Consider the following 25,684-nt stretch of genomic DNA (forward strand, 5'->3'; position numbering starts at 1 on the left):
TTCACTTCCTGCTTTCCTAATATAATTTAAGTTTTTTTTTTTTTTTTACTTTATTTTACTTTTATTTAATTTTTTGTCACATACCAAAGTACGAGGTAATATGAGCATCCAATGACACTTACCATTGTAAGTGTCAATATAGTGATATATATAGCACACCATGACTGGTTCAAGACTCTTCATCCTTGTATTTAGCAAACATCAACTGCTTGTATTGTTTCTTGAATTGGCTCATTGTTGTGCATTGTTTGATTTCCTTACTCAATCCATTCCATAGTTTGATTCCACATACTGAAATGCTATGGCTTTTCAACGTAGTCCTAGCATATAAGTGTTTCAAATGTACTTCTTCCCTGAGATCATATTTCTCCTCTCTTGTAGAGAAGTATTGGATGACATTTTTAGCTAATTGGTTATTTTTAGCCTTATGCATTATTTTAGCTGTTTGAAGATGAACTATATCAGCAAGTTGAAGTATTTGTGATTTTAGAAATAAGGAGTTAGTATGTTCTCTGTAGGCGGCATTATGAATTATCCTTACTGGCCCTTTTTGCAGTACATTTAGCGAGTGAAGATTGCTTTTATAGTTATTAGCCCATATTTCCACACAATAAGTAAGATATGGTAGAACCAGAGCGCAATAAATTGAAGTTGTGACAAAATAATGCATGTAGGAAAGGGCCACAACTCATAATTATATTCTTAGTCAATGCTTGATTCCATTAATAGACTAATTGGTTAGGAGAGGGGACAACCGTTATTATGTGAAAAACTCTCAACAGATTTCAACATCTATTTTTTCGTGAGGAAAAGGAGTGAGACGTGAGCATACAGTGGAACCAGGTGACATCTCTGTTGCAGGTGCACAGTGACAGATGATGATGCATTATGTGGACGTTAGATGAAACTAGATGCTATCAAAGGACAAACAAGGAATGGAAACAGGGTGCTGCGGTCCAACGTAAGGGTGAAGATGGTTATTTTGGTGATTTTCCTTTTCAGACCTACCATGCATGCATTTAGACCCAGGAATCAACAGGCTGGGGCTTAACATCACAAGCGTCCACCAGACTGACCGCAGGCCTGTTACTTCTGATATAGTGTTTCTTACTTGTGTCATTCTGTGACCACAGAAGGGTGGGTTAAAAAAAAAAAACACAAAGCAAAACAAAAAGAGATCAATACATTAGACATACACATGCACCCAAGACAGAAAAGCCAGTGTTAATTTCCTGCCGTCAGCAAGTTATCAAGGGAAAGAAGTCAAAGCAACATGCAAAAGAAGGAGACACTGCTAAAAGTTATGTTATAATTTTGCTAAATCTTCGAGGAGAGGCACAGATGTGTTTGAGTAACGCTGTCATGTCTTTGGGTCGAAGACATTAATAATTCATACATTTCATAAGTTAGTTAAAATGAAAGTAATAAATAGCTAAAAGTTCTAATAAATATTGTTAACAACGCTAAGGTTAAAAAGTTTACAGAGTGAGACATCTTCTCTAGAAATTATCGTCTTGGGTCACTAGAGAGTGAGTGCTCTCGAATATAGACAAGCTTTGTGGTTTTCTCTCGGTGAAAAGCAGTCCGAAACGAGAAAACCTCATAAACACGCTGAAAGTCGCTCTAAACGCTTGTTTCTTGTGAAATTATCGTCTTTGCAAGTATATTGGTGTATAAAACACTTACATAGATGCATTTTCTATTTCAAAAGTTGTACTTGTTTTGTCAAGTTCGCTAACCTCATGCTACTGCTAGTTTGCATTGTGTACATGTGTTAGCTAACTGTTAGCTGATTTGTGTTTAGCCTGCTACATGAGCGGTATTGGAATTTTATTTTATTTTTTCTATATGTTTCAGTTACCACTTATTTTTACAAGAAAGCTTCATAAAGCACAAACGCTGAAAGGCTGTTCACTGCCAATCATGATGATTATTCCTGCAGCCTTTCATTTAGGAGCTGGGCAAAGAATAATGGAACCAACTGACACTGAGCCCAAACATGAATTTAAATAAGGAAGTGCAAAAAAACTTAGCACTTTACATTTAAACTGCAGTAGTATTCAATTAGTTCTGGGTTTTCTCTGGGTACTGTGGCTGCCTGGTTAATTAGATACTCGAAATTGCTTATCAGTGTGGTTGTTTGTCTATATGTGCCATGTGATGAATGGCCACCACTAACAATAAGTAAAGTAACAATACACCTCTAAGTCATGCATCTAACACTAACTAAGTATAAGAGCAGTGTTTCCCAACTTTTATTTCACCAAAGCACATATTTTACATGAGATAAATATCTCGGAACACCATCACAATGTCTAGTAAATGACCTGTTTACTCAGTGTGCTGTGCCACTATTGCTACTGGAACCTTAATTTCCCTGAGGGCACAAACCCAGGGGGTAAATACATTTCTATCTAATCAAATCCAATCAAATAATTTTCAGACCGATAAAGTGAAGTTGGTCAGGAGGTCTGGGTACTGACTGATTGCAGGTACAAGCGACTAAAATGAGTTTCCTCCATAGGGTGGCGCTGTCATCCAGCAGAGACTTGTAGTAGAGCTGCTGCTCTAGGGAGGTTTTCACAGCACGCCCGACCGGGAGGAAGCCTCGGGGAAGACCCAGGACATGTTGGAGAGGCTCTGTCTCTCAACTGTCCTGGGAACGCCTCCGGATCCTCACAGAAGAGCCGAAGAAAGCAGCCAAGGAGAGGGAAGTCTGGGCTTCTCATCCGAGGCTACTATCCCTGCAAACTAACCTCAGATAAGTGGAAAAAAGATGGATGGATGATTTCCATCAGGGTACTTGACATCACGTTGATGTGCCGCGGCGCTGTGGTTGGGAACGACTGCACTAGAGTCTTCTGCACTGCCACTTTAACGGCAAATTAACAGTCAGCATTTGGCAACAGTGTGAAGCCGGTATGATAAAGTGTCTGTCTTCTCATTGGCAAGGCATGTGCGGTTTCCATGTTTTTATTTTAATCAATGTGACTGCAAAAGCTTCCACTTCATTATAGAGTGGCTCACAGATCTAAGGGTATTCACGGCCCTGAGCTACAACCCGACGACAAATTCCAATCGCGTTTAAAGTGTAAAAGTTTCTACTGAAGACCACCCCAGAAAAAAAATTGGAGAGGAAGAAAGGAAAGTGAGTTGGAGATAGAATATTTATATCTTCTATGCCCTAATCCTACTGAATATCAAGTTCTGCTTGTACCTTTAATGGCTCCCGTTCTGTCAGGTCCACTGAACTGTCCCCTGTCTTGTATTTGCAGTCTTTGTCCCTCTGGTCAATGGTGGAGTAACCATCTAATGAGGTCAGAGACACAGCAGACATGTGATACATACGGTACACACCATTTCCAAACTCAAGTGCTATTTCATTAAGGATTTCCTTAAATTATGTTGGCGCAGACACAGAATGATCACACGTTTCCCGTGATCTTCTCGTCTTTGGATGCCAAATGTGAAATTTTACCACCACTCATTTTTGTCTCTACATTTTTCAGTCGGGGAGAAACTCTGAACAAGAGTAATATCATATATCAAGTATGGAGACTTGATATATCTGGGGTATGAGATGCAGAATAAAGCATTACAAACTTTCTTTCATTCATTCATTTTCTACTGTTTATCCTCACGAGGGTCGCAGGGGTGCTGGAGCCTATACCAGCTGTCTTCGGGCGAGAGGCGGGGTACACCCTGGGCTGGTCGCCAGCCAATCACAGGACACATATATAGACAAACAACCATTCACACTCACATTCATACCTATGGACAATTTGGAGTGGCTAATTAACCTAGCATGTTTTTGGAATGTGGGACGAAACCGGAGTATCCGGAGATTGGAAGGGTGGAATTGAACTCGGGTCGGTGTTCATTCAAAATCATAATTACGGTAGATGCTAAAGAGGGGTTCCGGAAGGTGCTCAACTTCTTGCCTCGCGACAAACATGCAGTCTCATTCATATGAAACAGACAGCTGGGATAGGCTCCAGCATGCCCCGCGACCCTCATGAGGAAAAGCGGTATAGAAAATGGATGGATGAAACAAAAAGTCACACCCACTTTGTCAGCTTTAGTCTCTTAATAGGATTTGGTCTGAATACAGCAACAATAAACACTGGCAAATTTAAGCTTCAAATTAGAATTTAGACCCCCGTGTGGACTTAATTCATTCCAATTTGTCATGCAGATTATTTTTGTGTGGTTAATAATGGCAATTCATTTTTGTGCAAGAAGCCTTGAATTGCTCATTGCCTCTTTCTGCCAAATAGATCCAAGTATGTTGAGGTGGACCTTGGTTCTTCTCCATCAGTGGCAGTGTCGTGTCATCGTAACCCGGCTTGCCATTCTTGGTTCCTTTAGGCGTTGCCGTCACTGTGGGCTGAGAGAGAAGTGTTGTTCCAGTGAAAACATATTTAATCATTACAACACAGTTTATAGACATTAAACGCTGTTAAAGTAAAGCCGTAATGTTCCTGTGGGAGTCATAAAATTATGGAAACTCGCTCAGCCTGAAGGCATTTATGTTTCGCACTCGCCAAACACATCTGAAGAGATACGGTACTAGAACAGTATCCTATTTTTTTTAATAGTTGTTTTGTATTTTTTATCAAGCCACTCTTATTGGCCCAAATAAGAGTAAATAAATAAGAAATTATTACAACGCTCATCATAATGAAGCAATGCAGTTCTACCTGTAAATAATACACATTATTAAATGTAAATATTTTTAACTGAGTAAAGTATGTCTAAAGGGGTCTGATTGGATCCTAGTAGGTCATAAATTTTTTTGCGGTAATATAAATCTGAAGAATATCCACTGATTTATCCAGTACCTGGAAATGACTCTTGTTCCAGCCATCTTTTGTCAAGGCGTTCCTTAGATCCTTATAACTCCACACAGTCTGCAGCACATGGGATGCTGTCTTCGTTTCTCTGGGCGACTGGCTGCAGGTGCAAAAAAAAAAAAAAACATGGTAAAGAACAAGAAATAATATAATATAGTATGCAGTGTGCATCCAAATCTTCAGATAAAAATCCTCAGATAATTAATTAGTAATGTGCCCATACAGTTTATACTGTAAATGTGTTTAAGTGTATGAGGCATTTTTAGGTCTTAAACCTGGATTGTGTCGAGATTGAACAATGGCGAATGAAGAGGGTTCTGTAGCTAAATCCAATCTAATAACTAAAACAGTCACTGTTATTGGATATTTATTAGATGGATAAATGGATAACTCCTGCTGAGTGTTCAAGCCAGAGAGAGAGAGAGAGCGAGAGTAATGCTTGGCCTTTTGAAATAAAATCAATATCTCCAATGAATACAAAGGACCATGCTGTTAATTGAATAAAAATACCATGCCAATGACATCCTTCTGGTGACTCGACACTCTATACAACAGACTTATTATAAGAAGACAAAGAGCAACTGTAGAGTGAACACATCATAGTCGTCTTATTTCACCTTGTTAACTGACTGAGCTCATGGCGCAGAAAGAAATATAAATGGTACCTGGTCCTGTTGATGGCCACCAGCTTCTCGATGGCTTGCGCCTGGATGAGAGAGCGAGCGTTTTCGGAGCTGTCTGTGACAATCTCATGGATGGTGTTGAGGATGGCGACCACGGTGTCCTCTTCCAAGTTCTTGGCTGGTCGCTGCTGTCCACTGGGCAAGTTACTGACCAAGTCCCGCATGGCGTAGCTTCCTATTAACCACCAAAACAACAACAAAAGGGAATTAATATTAAGAATACTTATACATCATCAAATTTGTTGCTTCACTTCCCGAGTTAAATATATGATTGTTTTGATACAGAAAAGTGATAAGGTAATGAAACAATCATAAATAATGGTGATTGATAAACATAGTAACAAACACAATAAACATAAGTATTTTGCAAACATCAAGTGGTTTATTGTTTTTTGAAGTCACTCATCTTAGTGCGTTGTTTGAGTTTCTTACTCAATCCATTCCATAAGTTGATTCCAAATATTTTGGGTTTTTAGCATTGCTCTCCTGCATAAGTGTTTTAAGTTTAGTTTTTCCCTTTCTCCTTGAGAAAGCATATGATTGTCTCCAAAAATGTCGAGGAGGTGAACAATGTTTTCCATTTATTTTCTTTTTTTACCATTCATTTTGTTAATTAAGCTTTTTTATATTTTTATTTCCTTTCTGTTTTGCAGCTGCCTCTGCAGCATCCATCCTCCATCCAACCCTGTCTTCTGCATCTGTCTCTCTCACACCAACTACTCTCATGTCCTCCTTAACTACATCCATAAACCTCCTCTTCAGGTCTTCCTCTACACCTGGCAGCTCTAAACGCAGCATCCTTCTACCAATATATTCACTATCTCTCCCCTGGACATGTTCCAACCATCTCAGTCTGGCCTAAAGGACTTTATCTCCAAGGCCTCTAACATGTAATGTTCCTCTGATGTACTCCTTCCTGATCCTATCCATCCTGGTCACTCCCAATGCGAACCTCAGCATCCTTATCTCTGCTACCTCCAGTTTTGCTTCCTGTCTTTTCCTCTCTAGACCAAACAACATGGCTGGTCTCACCACAGTTTTGTATATCTTTCCTTTCACTTTTGTCTAAATAAAAAGTCTCAACAGAAGAAAACAACCGTTGGATGCAGTGGAACATTTTTGTTATGTTTGTTCCTGAATGCACAGCAAAGTCACTCATTAGTTCACTCACTTTTCACTCAGAAAAGCAGCCCTTTCTCATTCAACAATGAAAAAAATCTCAACTATTCAACTCTGGTTCTTCTGTTCCCACATATATTGACTGTGTAAGTACAGAAGTGCAAACAGGCTCCTATTGGTTGGACAAGGTTCATCATTGTGTTACAGTATGTGTTGTTACCACTTGTCGCCTGTCACTTGTGGATTTGCATTGCAAAATGGTACAGAATGAATTGTAATGTGTTTTTATTCTATTTACACTTCAGTCTGGATTTGATTTTGTTGCGCAGCAACACACGTCGCAAACAATTACTGTATGTGTACCCTTGGTTATGGTTGCCAACGTAGGATCTGACACAGTGCCGGAATACTTTAAGCACTGCAATTTGCATGAAACTGATCATTACATGGCAAACAGGCGGCACAAGAAGCAGAATAATGGCCAAATACTCATGCAGCTGAATAAACTGTATTAAGTGTGCATGTGCGGAACGGCACATGTTTACCAATTAAGTCCTTGTTGCGACGATCAATGGAGAGGTTGCGAAGGGCGATGGCCACAGCTCGGACCACCTTGTCGGAGTCGGATCGCAACAGCTCCACCAGGATGGGGAGCCCTTTCTCCTTACGCACGGTGGCGCGGATGTAGTTAGACCACTGAAAGGTAGACAGGGTGTCATGTGTGAGTGCATTTTATCATTTGAACATTCCATTTAATAGTATGGCAGAAAGTCACAAACATCCAAACCATTTTCTGTGAAAACTCAAATAGGATAATTACATTTTAATAGTAATTATATTGTGTTGGAAATTTTTTAACAAAAAGTGATATAATGTGTCTTGATTTAGAACAGGGGTCTCAAACACGTGACCCGCGGGCCAAATGTGGCCCGCATGACACTAGTTTGAGGCCCCCACCTTGATATGAAAGTTTAATGTTAGTGTAGCCCACGCAAGTTTGATATGGATGCTGTATGGTATCATGTACCAAGAAAAAAATTATTACGTTTGATTAATGTTCATGTTAAAGGTTAAATAACTGTTAATAGTTATCCTCCCTATCCGTGTGGAAGTGGTAAGTTTTTGGCTATTTAAGTTTAAAGGAAATAACTTGAAGGCTACCGTTTAGGTCGCTAGCTCTCTAGTTTGCGAGTTAGCATGTATCTCAAGACCCTGCAGTTGCGCAATATGTTGTAAATAAAAAAAAGTATAAATGTGACTATAGTCGTGTTTTGTCATGTCTACAGGGCTCTAATAATGCTTTGTTCATTTTAATCTGAAAAAAATAATTTGTCTACCCACCAACTATATGTGGTTTCTTAAGTTTTTATTATTTGTCATTTTATTATTATTATTATATTTATTTACTACTGATTGATTTTCTTTATTCTTGATTTGTTTATTTATTTTTCATCTTATTTTGTGTAGAAAAATAAAAAGGAAGATATTTGAGAACAGTGGAATGTTTTATCAGAGCTTTTATTGTAGAAAATTGGAACCAAAGCAACGTTTTTTAAATGTTTTTGTTTTTAATAAATGCGTTTTTTTTTTTTTTGGAAAACCTGATGCGGCCCAGTCTCACCCAGACCCGAGCTCCAGTGGCCCCCAAGTAAATTGAATTTGAGACCCCTGATTTAGAATATCAGTGGACGTGAAAAGACACAAGATGGCAGTAGTAAGCCTTGCAAATGGACAACATCCAGCAGTAAGATGAGCACGGTTTGACAAAGAGCCAAGCTCATGCAGGGAGCAATGGCTTAGTCCAGCAGCCAGATGTGACAAATGTATAAGCAGCTCTACCATCTCCTGAGTCTGGCCGTGGGACCTTCTGATCGGCTTCCACGGGAAGAACATGTATCATAGGCGAAAAGGATTTGTTCTAAAATGGCCACCTTTGCTGGAAATCACTCCAACTGAATTATTGAGAGTGTAAAATGTGACAAGGGAGGGAGGGAGGGAATGAACCACTCATGTGATTCTACCCAAGTAGCCAGAGGGGGCCTGCTGACGACTGATTTCATCTGCCTGAAAGGTGTATTCACACAGAGATGCAAACTAAAACACTGTCCCTGATGCTCACTACAGAGAATACATAGACTGTATAAAATAGGACAGCCCATCTAGTTGTCCCTGTTTAGAAGTTACTGCTGCCTGCATGTTAGCCTCTCTGACGCTTTAATTGGAATACACGTCTTTATTTATTGTATATCATACTCAAGTCTATCAGCCTTTTTTTTGTTACCATAGCATAATTAGAGATGGATTTAATGTATGTACCCTCCCCACCATGACACTTACAGTCCACTGTCCGGCACCAAGGTTCTGCAGAGCTCCAGCAGCGGCCTCTAGGGTGTTGTAGTTTTGACTCTCTGTCAGCAAAGACAGGTAGAGTCTCACTACCTCTGGCTGATACAGCAGCTCAAAACCTGTACAAAAACACACACATGGATAATTAAGATGCATTATTTCACATAAATGACATTGGTAATTATCATTCAGTGATTGTGGAATAAAGCCATGGATATCCCGTCTAACTACAGTACTAAAGCATAATGACTAGAAATACTTTCAAAGGACAAACGAGGAGGACACTAGAAGGAGATATTATTGATTGGCCAATCCCAGTATTTGAGGGGGGGGCGTTTATCTGGCTCCCACATTGCACGTCCACCACAGCCAATCATTAGGCTTCCCTCTGATGGAAACATCATTACATTATCAGCTATTAAACACAGCAGACACAGCCGTGGACTCTCAAAGCTTAAACAGAAATGTAGTCGTTCTGGAAGTGATCAGACAAGACACAAAGACGTCCCATGATGGGTGCAAATCTTGGAGAGCTTCAGTTGTTCTGTCAAGGTCATTGTGAACAGTTAGTGTGACTAGAGAGAAGCTTGCATTATTAATGACAGGAAACTTCAGGACTAAAAAAAATATCTGAATTTAACAGACAGGCACATAGTATTTGTACAATACAGGCTACCTTTAAATTGTTCCAATGCAAACGTTATACTATTATCATTACTTGTACTTACTACAGTGTGTTCGCAATAGTGACAGATACTAAATTAGGAGCAAACAGATACAGTATGTGTTGGCCACAAACCAGTGAGTGTGGCCCCCTGCTCTGGTGTTTGTACAGGCAGCATTGCTATATTACTAGGACTGTCAAATTAACGTGTTAGTGACGGGTTAATGAAAGTTAAGCAATTTTTTTGACGTGCAATTAACATGAGCTCCTCCTGTTTGACCCTCGGCCACAAGCTGGAACAAATATTGATGGGAAATGGAGAAAGAAAAGAGTATTTAGATTGGTAAAGTTATCTTCAACATTCTGGCAGATGGCTCTTTTAGCAAGACAAAAGGTTTTTGTATCTACTGTCGCTGTGTTTGACTTATCACGGATTACATTGCCTATATATTGTAATATACAGTACTACCTTGGCATAAGAGGGCCCAACTAACCAGTGTTAGTGTAACATTTTTACATCTCTCTGTTGATGTTTGCATTGAACTGCCAGCTAAAATTGGAGTTACAGCTGCTATTGATGGACACTGTCAATGTGATGACCGTGGATGATGTCCAATGTGCTAGCTTTAGCGATTTAGCATCGAACTACCACAATGATGCACATTAGCACTCAAAGTCATCAAATCTTACCTTTATGCATTCCAACATAGTATCAGTATTATCAAGAAAAATGGGGAAAATTACATCCATACATCCCTCTAAGTTACAGTATAGCAATAAAGTAATATTTACTGTAATAAAACTATTAATTTCTATTTATTTTAATGTGTTTTAAAATAGAAATTAAATGACATTGAGTTTGCGATTTTGATGAAGTGTTTTAGGACTATTGCCCGGTGTTTTAAGTATTTTCATTTGCACATTTAATAAAGGAAAGGTGCATTGAGGTAAATCTTTAAAAATAATCCTTTCTGAATGTTCCTAAATAGTCTTTTTTACTCACGAACATTTAGAATCTCAAACCAGTATCATAAATAAACAAATCTTATTTTGAGACACTGTCACTGACACTGTCATCAAAAAAACATGTCAGTGTGAGAGGTCTCACTCGCTCACATCTTGTATTTGCTGAACATTTGTGGGCGAGTTTAAGCACTAATATGCTAATAATAAATAAAAATAGTAATACAAAAATATGCTTGCTGACTGATTGCTTGAAGTAAGGCCTCTCGTTCTGAAATTGATATCCTTTTACATACATTTTGATGTAATAGTAGTTGTACATAGCATTGTTTACCACAAATAGATTTCCCCTACTTATTATAGAGTCTCTCTGCGATTAAATGCAATTAATTGTGAGTAAGGCCTCTAGTTCCGAAATTGATATCCTTTTACATAAAATTTGATGTAATTATAGTTGTAGTTGTACATAAGCATTGTTTACCACAAAGAGATTTCCCCTACTTATTATAGAGTCTCTCTGCGATTAACTGCGATTAATTGTGAGTAAGGCCACTAGTTCCGAAAATGATATCCTTTTACATAAAATTTGATGTAATTATCGTTGTAGTTGTACATAGCATTGTTTACCACAAAGAGATTTCCCCTACTTATTATAGTCTCTCTGCGATTAACTGTGATTAATTGTGAGTAAGGCCTATAGTTCCGAAATTGATATCCTTTTACAAAAAATTTGATGTAATTATCGTTGTAGTTGTACATAACATTGTTTACCACAAAGCGATTTCCCCTACTTATTATAGAGTCTCTCTGCGATTAACTGCGATTAATTGTGAGTAAGGCCTCTAGTTCCGAAATTGATATCCTTTTACATAAAATTTGATGTAATTATCGTTGTAGTTGTACATAGCACTGTTTACCACAAAGAAATTTCCCCTACTTATTATAGAGTCTCTCTGCGATTAACTGTGATTAATTGTGAGTAAGGCCTCTAGTTCCGAAATTGATATCCTTTTGCAAAAAAATTGATGTAATTATCGTTGTAGTTGTACATAGCATTGTTTACCACAAAGAGATTTCCCCTACTTATTATAGAGTCTCTCTGCGATTAAATGCGATTAATTGTGAGTAAGGCCTCTAGTTCTGAAATTGATATCCTTTTACATAAATTTTGATGTAATTATCGTTGTAGTTGTACATAGCATTGTTTACCACAAAGAGATTTCCCCTACTTATTATAGAGTCTCTCTGCGATTAACTGTGATTAATTGTGAGTAAGGCCTCTAGTTCCGAAATTGATATCCTTTTACATACAATTTTATGTAATTATCGTTGTAGTTGTACATAGCATTGTTTACCACAAAGAAATTTCCCCTACTTATTATAGAGTCTCTCTGCAATTAAATGTGATTAATTGTGAGTTAACTGTAGACTAAATGTGATTAATCGTGATGAAATGTTTTAATCGATTGACAGCCCTATATATTAAACATTGATATTTACATGATAAAATACTGGTTAAATACTTGGTTTTACAAAAAAAAAAACATAAGGACATATATAAATATATATATACATATATAAATCTGTAGAATGTTACTGATAGAAGCAATTAAATGATCTACTGCAAAAAGTTGCAGCAAAGTTGTTTGACTGCAATGAAGGGTAGGGTAGAGAGCACTAAATCAGGCTAGTAGATGGTAATGAGTTAATTGATTTGTGACTCCTGTTAACTCTCTGTTAATGTTAATGCTAACACACACATAGCCACAAACACATCAAGCCCTGGCTTGTCAAACACCAGTGATCATCAATCAAAGTACTACAAGCCTCTATGCAGTAGTTTTTTTTTTGAAAAACGACAGGTGAGAAATAGAGTGTCAGGGATACAGATGGAGATACAGAAAACAAACAGAACATAAAATAATCCCCCATCTTGAAACAGATCTGACCTTTGGAGTCCAGATTTATATAGGTAACTCAAACAATATACGTGTTTTTGTCTTGCAGGAATTCCTATTGTGGTAGAAGAAAAATATCCATGACAGAGTAAAAACTTGCAGCCTGATGATGAACAGTGCTGACCACAAACACTTTATTTATGTAGTCTTTCAATGTGCAATTCCCAGGTGTCTGTCATTCCACATTTGCATCTTACGCACATTTGGCCCCACAAGCTCCCTTTCATGTGTCTTTATTCAAATATATGCAGCCACATGGGGAACTAATGAAGACTCTTGAAAAGCAGAGCCACGGAGAGGCCACAACTTATCATTACAAGTGCTGCTAGTTTAATAATGCTTGCAACACTCTTAGATTCATTAAATAAGGAATGAGCAGGAGAACCATGTAACAAAAACAAATAAACTGGCAAGATGTATACTAGTTGTATGAAAGTTAGGAACATTAGAATGTTACTTTATAATGGTTTTATAATCTTGAATATAATTAATTCTCGTCATTGCACAGATTTTAAAGTTAGGTGGAAAAGAGGGCTTTTTCTGGTGGCATTCGTATTAAACCCCCTTTGAAACGTGCTATTTATAGCATCTAGTTACACTAGAGTTGTTCCACTTAGACCCTGAGCATGAACTGAAGGATCCTGCTCAGATGAAAGGTGAAAGGTTATTTCTAAATATGGGGTAATAACTATAAAAGCAATCTTCACTCGCTAAATGTACTGCAAAAAAGGTCAGTAAGGATAATTCATAATGCCGCCTACAGAGAACATACTAACTCCTTATTTCTAAAATCACAAATACTTCAACTTGCTGATATAGTTCATTTTCAAACAGCTAAAATAATGCATAAGGCTAAAAATAACCAATTAGCTAAAAATGTCATCCAATACTTCTCTACAAGAGAGGAGAAATATGATCTCAGGGAAGAAGTACATTTGAAACACTTCTATGCTAGGACTACGTTAAAAAGCCATAGCATTTCAGTATGTGGAATCAAACTATGGAATGAATTGAGTAAGGAAATCAAACAATGCACAACAATGAGCCAATTTAATAAACAATACAAGCAGATGATGTTTGCTAAATACAAGGATGAAGAGTCTTGAACCAGTCATGATGTGCTATATATATCACTATATTGACACTTACTATGGTACCCATTATGTCATTGGATGCTCATATCACCTCGTACTTGACAAAAAATTAAAAAAACAACAACAAAAAAAACTTAAACTATATTAGGAAAGCAGGAAGTGAACAAATGTAACAGTTACTGATTGTAAAAGTACCAGATGGAGGGGTAGGATTTAATAAGCTTTGTTTCTTCCTCCTCCTTTTGGACATGTGGAACTGTGAACTGATTATGGGATGCATTCAATTGTAATCTGATGCATGTTCAAATGAAATAAAACCATTACCATTACCAAATGTCTTAGAAGTCCAGCTCCGATTGCGTCGATCCTCCAACTAATGTCATGTAATGAACACATTACCCTCCATCCTTCTAATGGATGCATTCCACAAATAAACACTACGCAATAAGTCCAAATGACAGGTTGATAATCACAAGTTTTCGTTTTCCTTAGCTTTCATGTTGTTTCTTTTTTTGTACTCTTATTTTGGTTTTCCGTTTCCTGTTTTGATGTGCAGCTGCTTTGCAGTCACTGGAAAAGCGTGTGTGGCAGTTCCTGTGTCTCATTAGTAGTCTGTGCTATTATTTAGGTGGAGCTGCATTACACACAAAGAGCAAACCGTAACACAAATTGTGTATTTATATTCTAAAGGGGAAACCTGGGAATAATACCAAACTGAACTGAACACTGTATATTGTTTCACTTGTGTAACAATATCATTATCGGCAGAAAAACGGATATCGATATGATCCCATATATTATCAGACATCTCTACCTACAACCCCTAAATCGGATAAGTATCTTGAAAACGGACAGACTAAAGATCTAAAGTGCAGAAGCAGGCCTTACTTAAACCTGAGGGAAAGTATGTGATGGAGCCTTCCATTGCATACAGTATCTAAGTACAACCTTCTGAATAATAAATACCAAGTGCGCCCAAAAACTGTGCACTGTCTTACTGCAAAGGCACCCCCAGGAGTCAAAGCTTCATTATCTCCCGTGGTACCCATTTGGACTGCACTGTAGATTGGCACCTCTATGGGTAGCCTCGGGGCATGGAACATTAGCATATCTATGCTGCACTTGGCCTTAGTTTACTGGATGCTGACAAATGGAAGCAGAAGGTGGTTGTGCCTGTCTCTTGTACTGCTGCCCATCAGTTTGAGACCACAAAGGCGTCCTGGTGAGATGGGTGGTTGAGGGGAAGTCAGAGTTGGGGGGGAAGAGAGACAGAGCGCCAAAAGGGGACAACGAGGCAACACAAAACCTTACATATCGTACTTCCTCCGAGCCTGCTTTTTAACCACAATCGTCCACCTCTAGTGTTACCAAAAATGTCCAAACAATGAATGTTTCCTTCCATCTTTTTTTTTTTGAGCCAACTGCTGCTGAAAAGAAGGGTAATGTTTCATTTTTCTTTGCTGATAGCAGAGTGAAATCCTGCAGGAAGGGAACACACTGGAACAAGCTGGTAAACTGGCATCAATTTGAAATGAATATCCAAACACCCTCTGTGATTAAAATGATGAGAAATAACCCTTCTGTCAGTACAACCCTAGTAATTCGTTTAAATTCACTATGTGCCTAAATGATATCTAAATTCATCAACAAAGGCTCTTGTGCAGAGAACCAGGAGATGATCTGACCCATTAAAAAAAAAAAAATAGACAATTAGCTACTTAGATGCATATATCTGTGCCTTGTGTAAAAATACTGGTCAAACAGCAATAATCGTTTTCAACACAACCGGGTGAGGAATGTGAATGCTGTATGTGAAACTTCACAACCTCATCCAGGCATTGCATAGGTCACCGATCACTGTATTATGATGATGTTATTGATCTGTTAGGGAAGCGTGCTCGTTGGCTTAAATTAAAATAAAAATAAAAAATAATAAAAATATAATAATAATAATAATATATTAATAATACAATAATAATAAATAAAAATTAAAATATAAATTAAAATAGGTAAATTGCATTCATTCATTCATTATCTACCGCTTTTTGGGGGGGTGCTGGAGCCTATCCCAGCTGTCTTCAGGCGAGAGGCGGGATACACCCTGGACTGGTGGCCAGCCAATCACAGGGCACATATCGGCAAACAACCATTCACACTCACATTCATACCTATGGACAATTTGGAGTCGCTAATTAACCTAGCATGTTTTTGGAATGTGGGAGGAAACCGGAGTACCCGGAGAAAACGTACGCATGCACAGGTAGAACATGGAAACTCCACACAGAGATGCCCGAGGGTGGAATTGAACCCTAGTCTCCTAGCTGTGAGGTCTGCGTGCTAACCACTTGAACACCATGCAGCCCAGGTAAATTGCAAATAAATTAAATTAAAACTAGTGTTGTACACTAGTAGGCATTTGTCTAGTTACAACCCAGTGCTCCACTGTGATGTTATTTTTGGTTGCACTGTGAGTGAGGAAGGCATTTGGTTTGATTACATCTTGTGGGTTTGTGTTAGAGTGTGAAATCAGACAGGGCGGTCTGGAACTAGAGTATCCAAATTGTTGTGTAAATCCAGCAATGCACACATGTTCCTTCCTGGTTTGCAGCTCTGATACTGCTTGTCACTGCCATCTATTTGACAACATCACCATAGACAAAAGGTAAAATAATGACAGGCAGTGTGCTTTTTTTTAATTTGTTGCTTCCCTGGAGTTGGTAACGATGAAAAACTGTTTAACCACAGAAGATTTCCCTTTTTGCTTAATAATAACTGGTTGGGCCAACCGAGATGAGCCTTAATGTTCTTTTTGTTCAGCAGTGGTTTTTGATTCATGATTTTTGGTTCATGAACACTGACCTAAACTGAGGCAAGTAAGGCCTGAAGTTCTTTGAATGTTGTTTTGGATGATGTGGTCATTGGGCTCACCACGGTTCCAAGTTTTCGCCATTTATGGATAATGGCTCTCACTGTGGTTCACTAGAGTCCCAAAGCCTTAGAAATGGCTTTCTAACCTTTCCCAAACGGATAGATCTCAATTAATCTCTGTTAAGTTATGTTTTAACGGGGGACAATCACTTTTGGTGCTTTTTTAGACCACTTTTCAGACAGATATTCACTTAATTAATAATATGGTGGTCCTCAGCCAATGCTACAGCCTACACACATTTACACACACATTGCAACTACTTGCTGGCAGCAGATCAAACACATACAGTCCGGAACATTCGGTTTTCCTTTCTCCCACCATCACCCTCTTGTGTCCCAGAACTCTCCATATCCTTTGTCCATAACAAACTGCAGAAGAAGCGCCAAAACTGCACAATCAATTGAAGTAGACAATTTGTTGAGTTGAAAGTATATTGTACATGTTGGCAGTGCTGGTGTTGCTATGGAAACCCCACTTTGCTGCCAAATGGTTTCATTCACCGGTCAGTCTGTACAGCTGAGCCAGCGATAGTGAACTGCTGTTCTAAGTGGATATTTTATAGAATGGAAACTATAGAACGTTCTGGTTGTGGAATTAGTCAATTTCAATTGCTGTCACATTGTTTGCTTTTAGGGGCTGAAGACTGGTCACTTGAGATAAATCGGGACTCACAGGCTGACAATAGCCATGTTTACATGAGGAGTTTTTCTCTTTCCGAATGACTTTTCCGAAAGCAATGGTATACATGGAAAGGAATATTCCAATGGCGTGTCTACATGCTCTGCTATAATCAACCGGAATAGTCAATGGGGCATGCGCAGTAAAGTGTAAACACCAACATCACGTGATACCGACTTCCTGGAGTTTTTCTTTCACTTGTTGGAATAACTTCGTATTGCCAGTTTTTCCTTCGTCCAGTCTTGAAATTTAGTTTGAATCAAAAACAAACTTTCCTTAGCAGTCCAGTGCCGATTGCTCGCCTCCATTTTTTTAAATGGAAGAACGTCTGGAGCTGCGTATTACGTCATATCTCAGCATTCGCTGAAAGAACGCACCCGGGAACAGGAAAAGATAAAGTTCAATCTTGCTAATATTTTATAATTAAGCTCGGCACATGTTTTATATAGATATGTATTTTCTTTTTGAATAAAATTGGACTTGTGAATGGCGTATAGAAGGGTTTAGATTCTGTTCCACAGATGGCGCTAATGCACACCAAAGCTGCTTGCCAACCGCCAATAAACAACAGAAGAAGAAGAACACAGTCTGACAACTTTCCGTTTGAGCGGGTACAAGATACCTCAATCGGATTGGGGAAAGGAATATTCCACCCCTGGGAATCCGATTATATATTCATTCGGATTGGCACTTTTCTTTCGGAATGAGGTGTATACAAAGTTTACATTCTTTCAGTTTGAGCAAATAACCCGAATGGAATTGGAATATTTGGGTCCATGTATACGTGGCTACTGATAATACTTTTGCGTATGTAGCCAGTAGATAAATGCAAAAATTGTGCAACTATTACTCAACTACTTGGGTTCAATAAATCTTCCCAATAAACGTCTGCTCAAATGCTTCCCAATGATGAGAAGTCTGCCTTTTAATAAATAAGATATAATATTACATGGTGCTTGAGAATTACCCAGACAGGAAAAACACCATCCAAAAAAGAAACACAAGCAAAGAGGCGCCAGAGATAAGCTAGAGAGGACATTGTCTGATGGCAATCAAAAAGTTGCATTTCAAAAAGAAGAAGAAACAAGAATCAGCTATCATAAAAAAGACTGATGCAGAAAACTGCAGCCAAAGCGAGTTGTATTCAGTATTCAGCACTTTGGGTTGAGGTTTTGAGGTTGGGTGTCCAGCCTCCGGGAATAACCAAGATAATCCTGTGAACTGCTGCTGGTCTGATGGAGATTGAGAGACAGCCAGCGAGAGGCAGAGAAAGTGTATATATACATATATATATATGTGTATGGGGGTGGGTGGAATAGAGATATGGCGCTGACTGGAATGGGAACTGAAGATACTGTAGATATAACGACCTTCTTGAGGCAGATCCGTAAAGGACTTGAACGATACGAAAGGCTTGGAGTTTGGGATTATGTACAGGGTACGTTCACGGACATTTACATAGACCTCACTTAGAATAATCTGGTACTGACACGAATAGGGTCTTTTGGTAATTTGTATGTAATGTTACATAAAGCCTACATATTAAGAGCATGAATGAAATGTCTGTGATGCCTGATCTGTCACTTTGCTTCATGTTGGATTCATGGTGGAATGCTTTATGCTTTTTTGGTAGATTGTGTGTGAACACACTTGTGCGCACATTTTCCGGAACTCCGGTTTCCTCCCAAATTCCAAAAACATTAAACGGTAAATGTTGAATTTACCGGTAGTCGAGTGGTTAACATGTGTGCATTGCTGGATTTACACAACAATTTGGATACTCTAGTTCCAGACCGCCCTGTCTGATTTGTGTACAACACAATTTTTTATTTTTAGTTTTATTTAATTTATTATTATTAATTAAATATTATATTATATATACTGTAAATATTTATTTACAGTTTTATTTAATTTATTTGCAATTTACCTGGGCTGCACGGTGTGCAAGTGGTTAGCACGCAGACCTCACAGCTAGGAGACCAGGGTTCAATTCCACCTTCGGCCATCTCTGTGTGGAGTTGGCATGTTCTCCGGGTACTCCGGTTTCCTCCCACATTCCAAAAACATGCTAGGTTAATTAGCGACTCCAAATTGTCCATAGGTATGAATGTGAGTGTGAATGGTTGTTTGTCTATATGTGCCCTGTGATTGGCTGGCGACCAGTCCAGGGTGTACCCCGCCTCTCGCCCAAAGACAGCTGGGATAGGGAATAAACGGTACAAAAAAATGGATGGATGGAGTCTTGAAAAAGAGGACTTGTCTCTTGTCAAGGTTGATACGGTATATCATACATTTTCTGATACTTGATTGACCTGTGATCTGAGATCAATCACATACATCTGTATCAGTTCATCAGTTGTGATGGCAAGAGTTACAATATCAACACAAATCCGGTTATGTGTTCACATTTCTGAATCCTGATTTAGAAGCATACCAACACCACAGCCTAATTGGAGGTCCTTCGGTTTCTCAATAGAACCAGCATCAGAATGCATTATACAGACTGTGATGGCGGCTGACAGTGAAGGGATTTGCTATGTCTGGAATGGTGTCAGCATCCATCCCTCATTTACTGCGTGTTCTGGTTCCATCAACCCAACGCACATTTAAGAGTGATGGATTTACTTTGGATTAACTGTTGGAGGATAACAATCCCTGCTGTTCTCTCTTTAGATGCACACCCAGTCATAGTGCAGTTTTGGTTTATTGCCACAATAACGTTTGACAGAGGTACAATATAAAATCAAAGTTACTAAACCTACATTGAAGAGGTGTAGGAATATACAGTATTCTACAAATATTACACTATTTACTCTGCTTGTAATCCAATGCCTTAGATTTGATCTGATCTGGACCACCACCATTGTAAGAGTTCAATTACCGAACATAATTAATGTACATTGCTGTATATAAGGCTGCACGGCGATCGTGTGGTTAGCGCGCATACCTCACAGCCTAGGAGACCAGGGTTCAATTCCACCCTCGGCCATCTCTGTGTGGAGTTTGCATGTTCTCCCCGTGCATGCGTGGGTTTTTCTCCGGGTACTCCGGTTTCCTCCCACATTCCAAAAACATGCTAGGTTAATTGGCGACTCCAAATTGTCCGTTGGTATGAATGTGAGTGTGAATGGTTGTTTGTCTATATGTGCCCTGTGATTGGCTGGCCACCAGTCCAGGGTGTACCCCGCCTCTCGCCCGAAGTATTAAACTGAGTAGCTCTAGTGAGGATAAGCAGCACAGAAAATGCATGGATGGAAATTGGGTAACCATAGTTTTTTTATGATAATTTAAAGGGATTATATCAATGGAATTTTTGGCCCTTTGTATTAAGCTGTGGACTCCTATAGAGCACGTACACAAAATAACTCGCACATAAAGCTTTCTAGATCTTCCCGAATCTGTATGGTCTGTTTTAATTTATTCTGCCCACTCCCAAGCACTCCCGAGGACTTCCGAACTACTGCCGTGTTTAAAATAACTGTATTATCACATATGAATAATTGTTCATGAATAATGTCAGCATGCCAGGGAGCTGTCCTCAGTTGTACGTTCCTCTTCTATACTTATATATACGTAGACAACGCAGCTATTGTCTCGCTGCACGTTGAAATACAAAATCAGGCTTTGCTGGTCTAAATTATGACACAGAAGTTTGAGGGTTATGAAAGTTTGTAAAACTTGAAAACAGTTGATTACTGCATGCCATGTGTCGTGTGAAGTTTATGTGTCGCCTCAGTTCTGGGGAAAAAAGTAATTACCTTCTTCTAAGCATCGCCAGATAAATGCCGCCATGTATCATCACAAATACCAATCTGCAAGGACCTAATTCCACTAATGATGTCGAGTGCAGCCACCCAGGAATAGCATTATTACAGAAATCTCTTTGTATTTCCAACCACACACGGTGGTCTCACTTAAATATGCCCCTCGCTTGACTTGTTTTTCACTCCTTTATCCCTCATTATCTCCTATCTCCTATCACTGTGTGAGACCTACATAGAAGGAGGGTCAGGAGAATATGAACCACAACATATTTACAAGTAAAGTTGAGTGATATGGACCTTTGCATATATCACAATATTTTTGGGTATGATGATTTGACGGCATAAAGCAATTTACAATTTAAATTCAGTTGTGTCTTAAATAAGTTACAAAGCACATTTATTTATGGGTAACAAACTGGCTAACTTTTCTAAGGACATGTCAGCCTTGAAAATCTTCAACAAACCCGTATTACCCGTACTTGTGATTAAGGAAAATGTAGTCACCCATGCACTTCCTGCAATGAATATGCAAATGTTTTTATGACACTCTTATTTTGTTTACACGGCAGCGCCACCTTTATTTTAAGCGCCACAAGTGTGTCCTCTGTGTGTTAAAAACGTTTATCGCCATTTTAACCTGTTTCCAATCCAATCCACTTGATTTATATAGCGCATTTTATAAACAGAGTTTCCAAAGTGCTGCACAGACTAGTAAAATTAAAAGTAAAAATAAAATACAATAAATAAAGGTACAAATTGAATTTAATCCAAAATTAAAAGATCAAATAAGAAATAAAGATGTAAAATAGATATTAAAATATTAAAAACAAGAAGCAATAGAAGTATAAAAAATAAAACAAATTCAAATAAAAAGAAAGAACTAAAAGACACAGGACCATACGACTCACTCCGAGTTAAAAGCCAGAGAATAAAAGTGGGTTTTAAGACCAGACTTAAAGCTTTCGATGTTGGGGACCTTTTTTACTTGGGAGGGGAGAGAGTTCCATAGTTTGGGGCCAACCACAGAAAAGGCTCGGTCTTGGGCACCACAAGTTGGAGCTGGCCCTCGGACCTCAGTGACCGCGCTGGAGAGTAAATTTGGATGAGGTCCGTATTTATGTATTTGGGGGCCAGCCCATTCAACGCCTTAAAAACAAACAATAAAATCTTAAAATCAATTCTTAAAGCGATACACTGTTTAGTTTGGGAGGAGGCGGTTTAGGGTTTATAGTAATTTTGTGCACGATTCCCCACACGAATATTCCGTCTCACAATGATAGTATTTCAATCATCATATATTCATTTCTTTTGGTAGATACCATGTTTGTATACCTCTAGAACACAATATTTTGTGTGCATTCAATTAGTCAAAAATGTCCGGTACTGTGACGGATGTCTTTTGAAAAATAAAAGTGATTGAATGAGTTATTATTAGAAATGTCCATGTGAGGTGAGTTCAGACGGCAGCAGTAGTAATTACGTCTCACCTTGCTATGAAATGTGACAACAGTACTTGAGAAAGATGGGGAGGTGTCACCTTTATCACCTGACTGGTGCATTTAGTGCAGGGGTCTCAAACTCAATTTACTTGGGGGCCACTGGAGCTAGGGTCTGGGCGAGACTGGGCCGCATCAGGTTTTCCAAAAAAACAAACAAAAAAACGCATTTATTAAAAAGTGTCCCGCAGGCCGCGTGTTTGAGACCCCTGATTTAGTGTGAAGTGATGCACAGAAGCTCACCGCAGCAGTTAAGACATCTTTAAGACCCGAAAATAAGCATTGCTATCTTAGTGCTAAATTCTACACGGATAATAACCTAGATCAGCTACGGCAGGGGTCTCAAACCCGCGGCCCGTGGGCCAAATGTGGCCAACAGGACACTAGTTTGAGTATCATGTACCCAGAAAAAATTATTACGTTTGATTAATGTTCATGTTAAAGGTTAAATAAATGTTAATAGTTATCCTCCCTATCCGTGTGGAAGTGGTAAGTTTTTGGATATTTAAGTTTAAAGGAAATAACTTGAAGGCTACAGTTTAGGTCGCTAGCTCTCTAGTTTGCGAGTTAGCGTGTGTCTCAAGACCCTGCAGTTGCGCAATATGTTGTAAATAAAAAAAAAGTATAAATGTGACTATAGTCGTGTTTTGTCATGTCTACAGGGCTCTAATAATGCTTTGTTAATTTTAATCTGAAAAAAATAATTTGTCTACCCACCAACTATATGTGGTTTCTTAAGTTTTTATTATTTGCCGTTTTATTATTATTATTATATTTATTTATTACTGATTGATTTTCTTTATTTTTGATTTGTTTATTTATTTTTCATCTTATTTTGTGTAGAAAAATAAAAAGTAAGATATTTGAGAACAGTGGAATGTTTTATCAGAGCTTTTATTGTAGAAAATCGGAACCAAAGCACTGAAAAAGTTTGTATATTTTTCCGTTTTTAATAAATGCGTTTTTTTGGGTTTTTTTTTGGGAAAACCTGATGCGGCCCAGCCTTGCCCAGACCCTAGCTCCAGTGGCCCCCAGGTAAATTGAGTTTGAGACCCCTGAGCTACGGTATGTGAGAATGCTACTTGGAATTTCGAAGGCAGAGTCATGAGTTAACTTGAGAGATGTAGTAACAAAGAACTTTGGTCCCACTGCAATTGTTCCACTCAAAAGTCGACATTGCAACATTTAACAGTACAACAATGCTTTATCTTGAAAAAGATTATGCTCAAATTTTTCTCACTGTAGCAGACTGCTCATCGTGGCTTCGGGGGGAATTATTTTGTTTCCTGCAGGCATTTCTAAGATATACTGCAGGGAAGATTAGAAGAATCAGATTGGTGTCACAGAGCCTTTTAGTGAAGTATTCGCAGTGACAACAGCAAAAAGGAATAATAGAAGTGAGGTTCATTTTTCTTAATTCAATCGCGCCTCAGACTTTTCAGAGCCAAGAGGCAACAAAGAGTTGACACGATAATGTCTGTTCATTATTCCGCAAATAGACATCTCCTGTGGGATGATATCAATGAGTATTATACTATGTAGTACATACAGTTACAAGCATCCTAAAAGGACTTTTTTTACTGATGTTAGTTACTTTATTCCACAAAAATAGTGTTCTGATGGTGGATAAGTCAGGGACTGTATACTATGCATTTTTTCCACAGCTAATAGAATGTGAACATTTGAGCAGGATCTTGAGACATAATTTAATTTATTTGTGTTTTTATGTTTTTTTTTTTGTAAATTTAAAGCCAGATGTTAAAGCTTTATTCATCCAAATGCTACACTTTAAGTTTTTACAGAGGAAAGTTAGTGATACAGCATAACATACTGTTCTAATGGAATAAAAATGTGTTTAGTAAGTGCATATTGCTGGTGTAATTCAGTTTTTCCAGGAAATAATCTTTAACAAGAAAAAAAACAAAAACATTGCCTTGTTAACAGTATCGTGATATATCGTGATATATATCGTATCGTATCGCTAGATTCTTGCCAATACACACCCCTACAAAAAACAGGAAGAAAGTGACTTTATTATTCTTGCTGTTGTTTTCTTGTTTAATTGTATTTTTAGAATGTGCAATAGGCCAATGAAAGAACAGCTATGGATTGTAAAATGGCCCCCGGGTTGTATTTTGGACATCCCTGGTATAGAGAAATTACGTTAACCAAAAAAAAGGTAATTGCTGCACGGTGGTCGATTGGTTAGCACGCAGACCTCACAGCTAGAAGACTAGAAGAAGAGTTCAATTCCACCCTCGGTCATCTCTGTGTGGAGTTTGCATGTTCTCCCCGTGCATGTGTGGGTTTTCTCCGGGTACTCCGGTTTCCTCCCACATTCCAAAAACATGCTAGGTTAATTGGCGACTCCAAATTGTCCATAGGTATGAATGTGAGTGTGAATGGTTGTTTGTCTATATGTGCCCTGTGATTGGCTGGCCACCAGTCCAGGGTGTACCCTGCTTCTTGCCCGAAGACAGCTGGGGTAGGCTCCAGCACCCCAGCAACCCTCGTGAGGATAAGCGGTAGAAAATGAATGAATGAATGAATTATAATGATGAAATCATAACTACTAATCAGCCACTGTTGTGTGTACAGGTTGTTCCCATGCATCTTATGGCCTCCATGAATAATCAAATAACAAAACAACGATAATCAACTCCAACAGTTTCCATTACTCAAATAGGAAAAACACCATTGTCGGCTGTTTCTTCGGCAGACAAAAAGACAAATCCTTGTGTGTTGCAATGTGAGTCTGAGCCACAGGATTGACCTCTCTCAATATGAGATCAGATGTAATCCATCATATCTGCTTCAAACCTCAGCAGCAGACGACGACTCCCTGCTCCCAGTCTTTCTAGCAACGGGACCAGATGATAGGTCCTGGCAGAGGCAATTACGTGTACCGAACAGAAACACAATTTTATAGAGACAAACATTTGTCCTGACAAGCGAGCTTACCTCGACCTGCTCCTTATTAAGAAAGCATATTTCTGCCATGCTTAATAATGCGTGTCCTTGGCTATTAAGTCACATCTATTTATTCATCTGCCTTTTCTGCAACATGAAACACATTCTAACCAACCACTAAACAACAGTATGCAAACATGAGAGGACATTAATGTGTCCTGTTCTAC

At 38.6% G+C, this 25,684-nt stretch overlaps 1 protein-coding gene across 13 annotated transcripts in view; it reads right to left on the reverse strand.

Annotated features, from left to right (window-relative positions):
• The window catches only part of arvcfb (ARVCF delta catenin family member b), a 221,456-nt gene that overhangs the window by 6,285 nt on the left and 189,487 nt on the right, over positions 1-25,684 (reverse strand). For 10 of the 13 annotated variants that reach the window (XM_058070297.1, XM_058070294.1, XM_058070295.1 and 7 more), the window contains 7 exons: positions 8,993-9,120; positions 7,201-7,351; positions 5,519-5,711; positions 4,842-4,953; positions 4,261-4,387; positions 3,218-3,309; positions 1,009-1,121 (listed from right to left, as the gene is read on the reverse strand). In XM_058070297.1, coding sequence (XP_057926280.1) covers positions 1,020-1,121; positions 3,218-3,309; positions 4,261-4,387; positions 4,842-4,953; positions 5,519-5,711; positions 7,201-7,351; positions 8,993-9,120 — 905 coding nt within the window. In that variant the 3' untranslated portion in view covers positions 1,009-1,019. The remainder of the gene's footprint in view (positions 1-1,008; positions 1,122-3,217; positions 3,310-4,260; positions 4,388-4,841; positions 4,954-5,518; positions 5,712-7,200; positions 7,352-8,992; positions 9,121-25,684) is intronic. The other 3 variants (XM_058070298.1, XM_058070300.1, XM_058070301.1) reach the window with 3 other exon arrangements.

This window comes from Doryrhamphus excisus, chromosome 4, assembly GCF_030265055.1.
Source record: "Doryrhamphus excisus isolate RoL2022-K1 chromosome 4, RoL_Dexc_1.0, whole genome shotgun sequence".
Lineage (NCBI taxonomy): Eukaryota > Metazoa > Chordata > Actinopteri > Syngnathiformes > Syngnathidae > Doryrhamphus > Doryrhamphus excisus.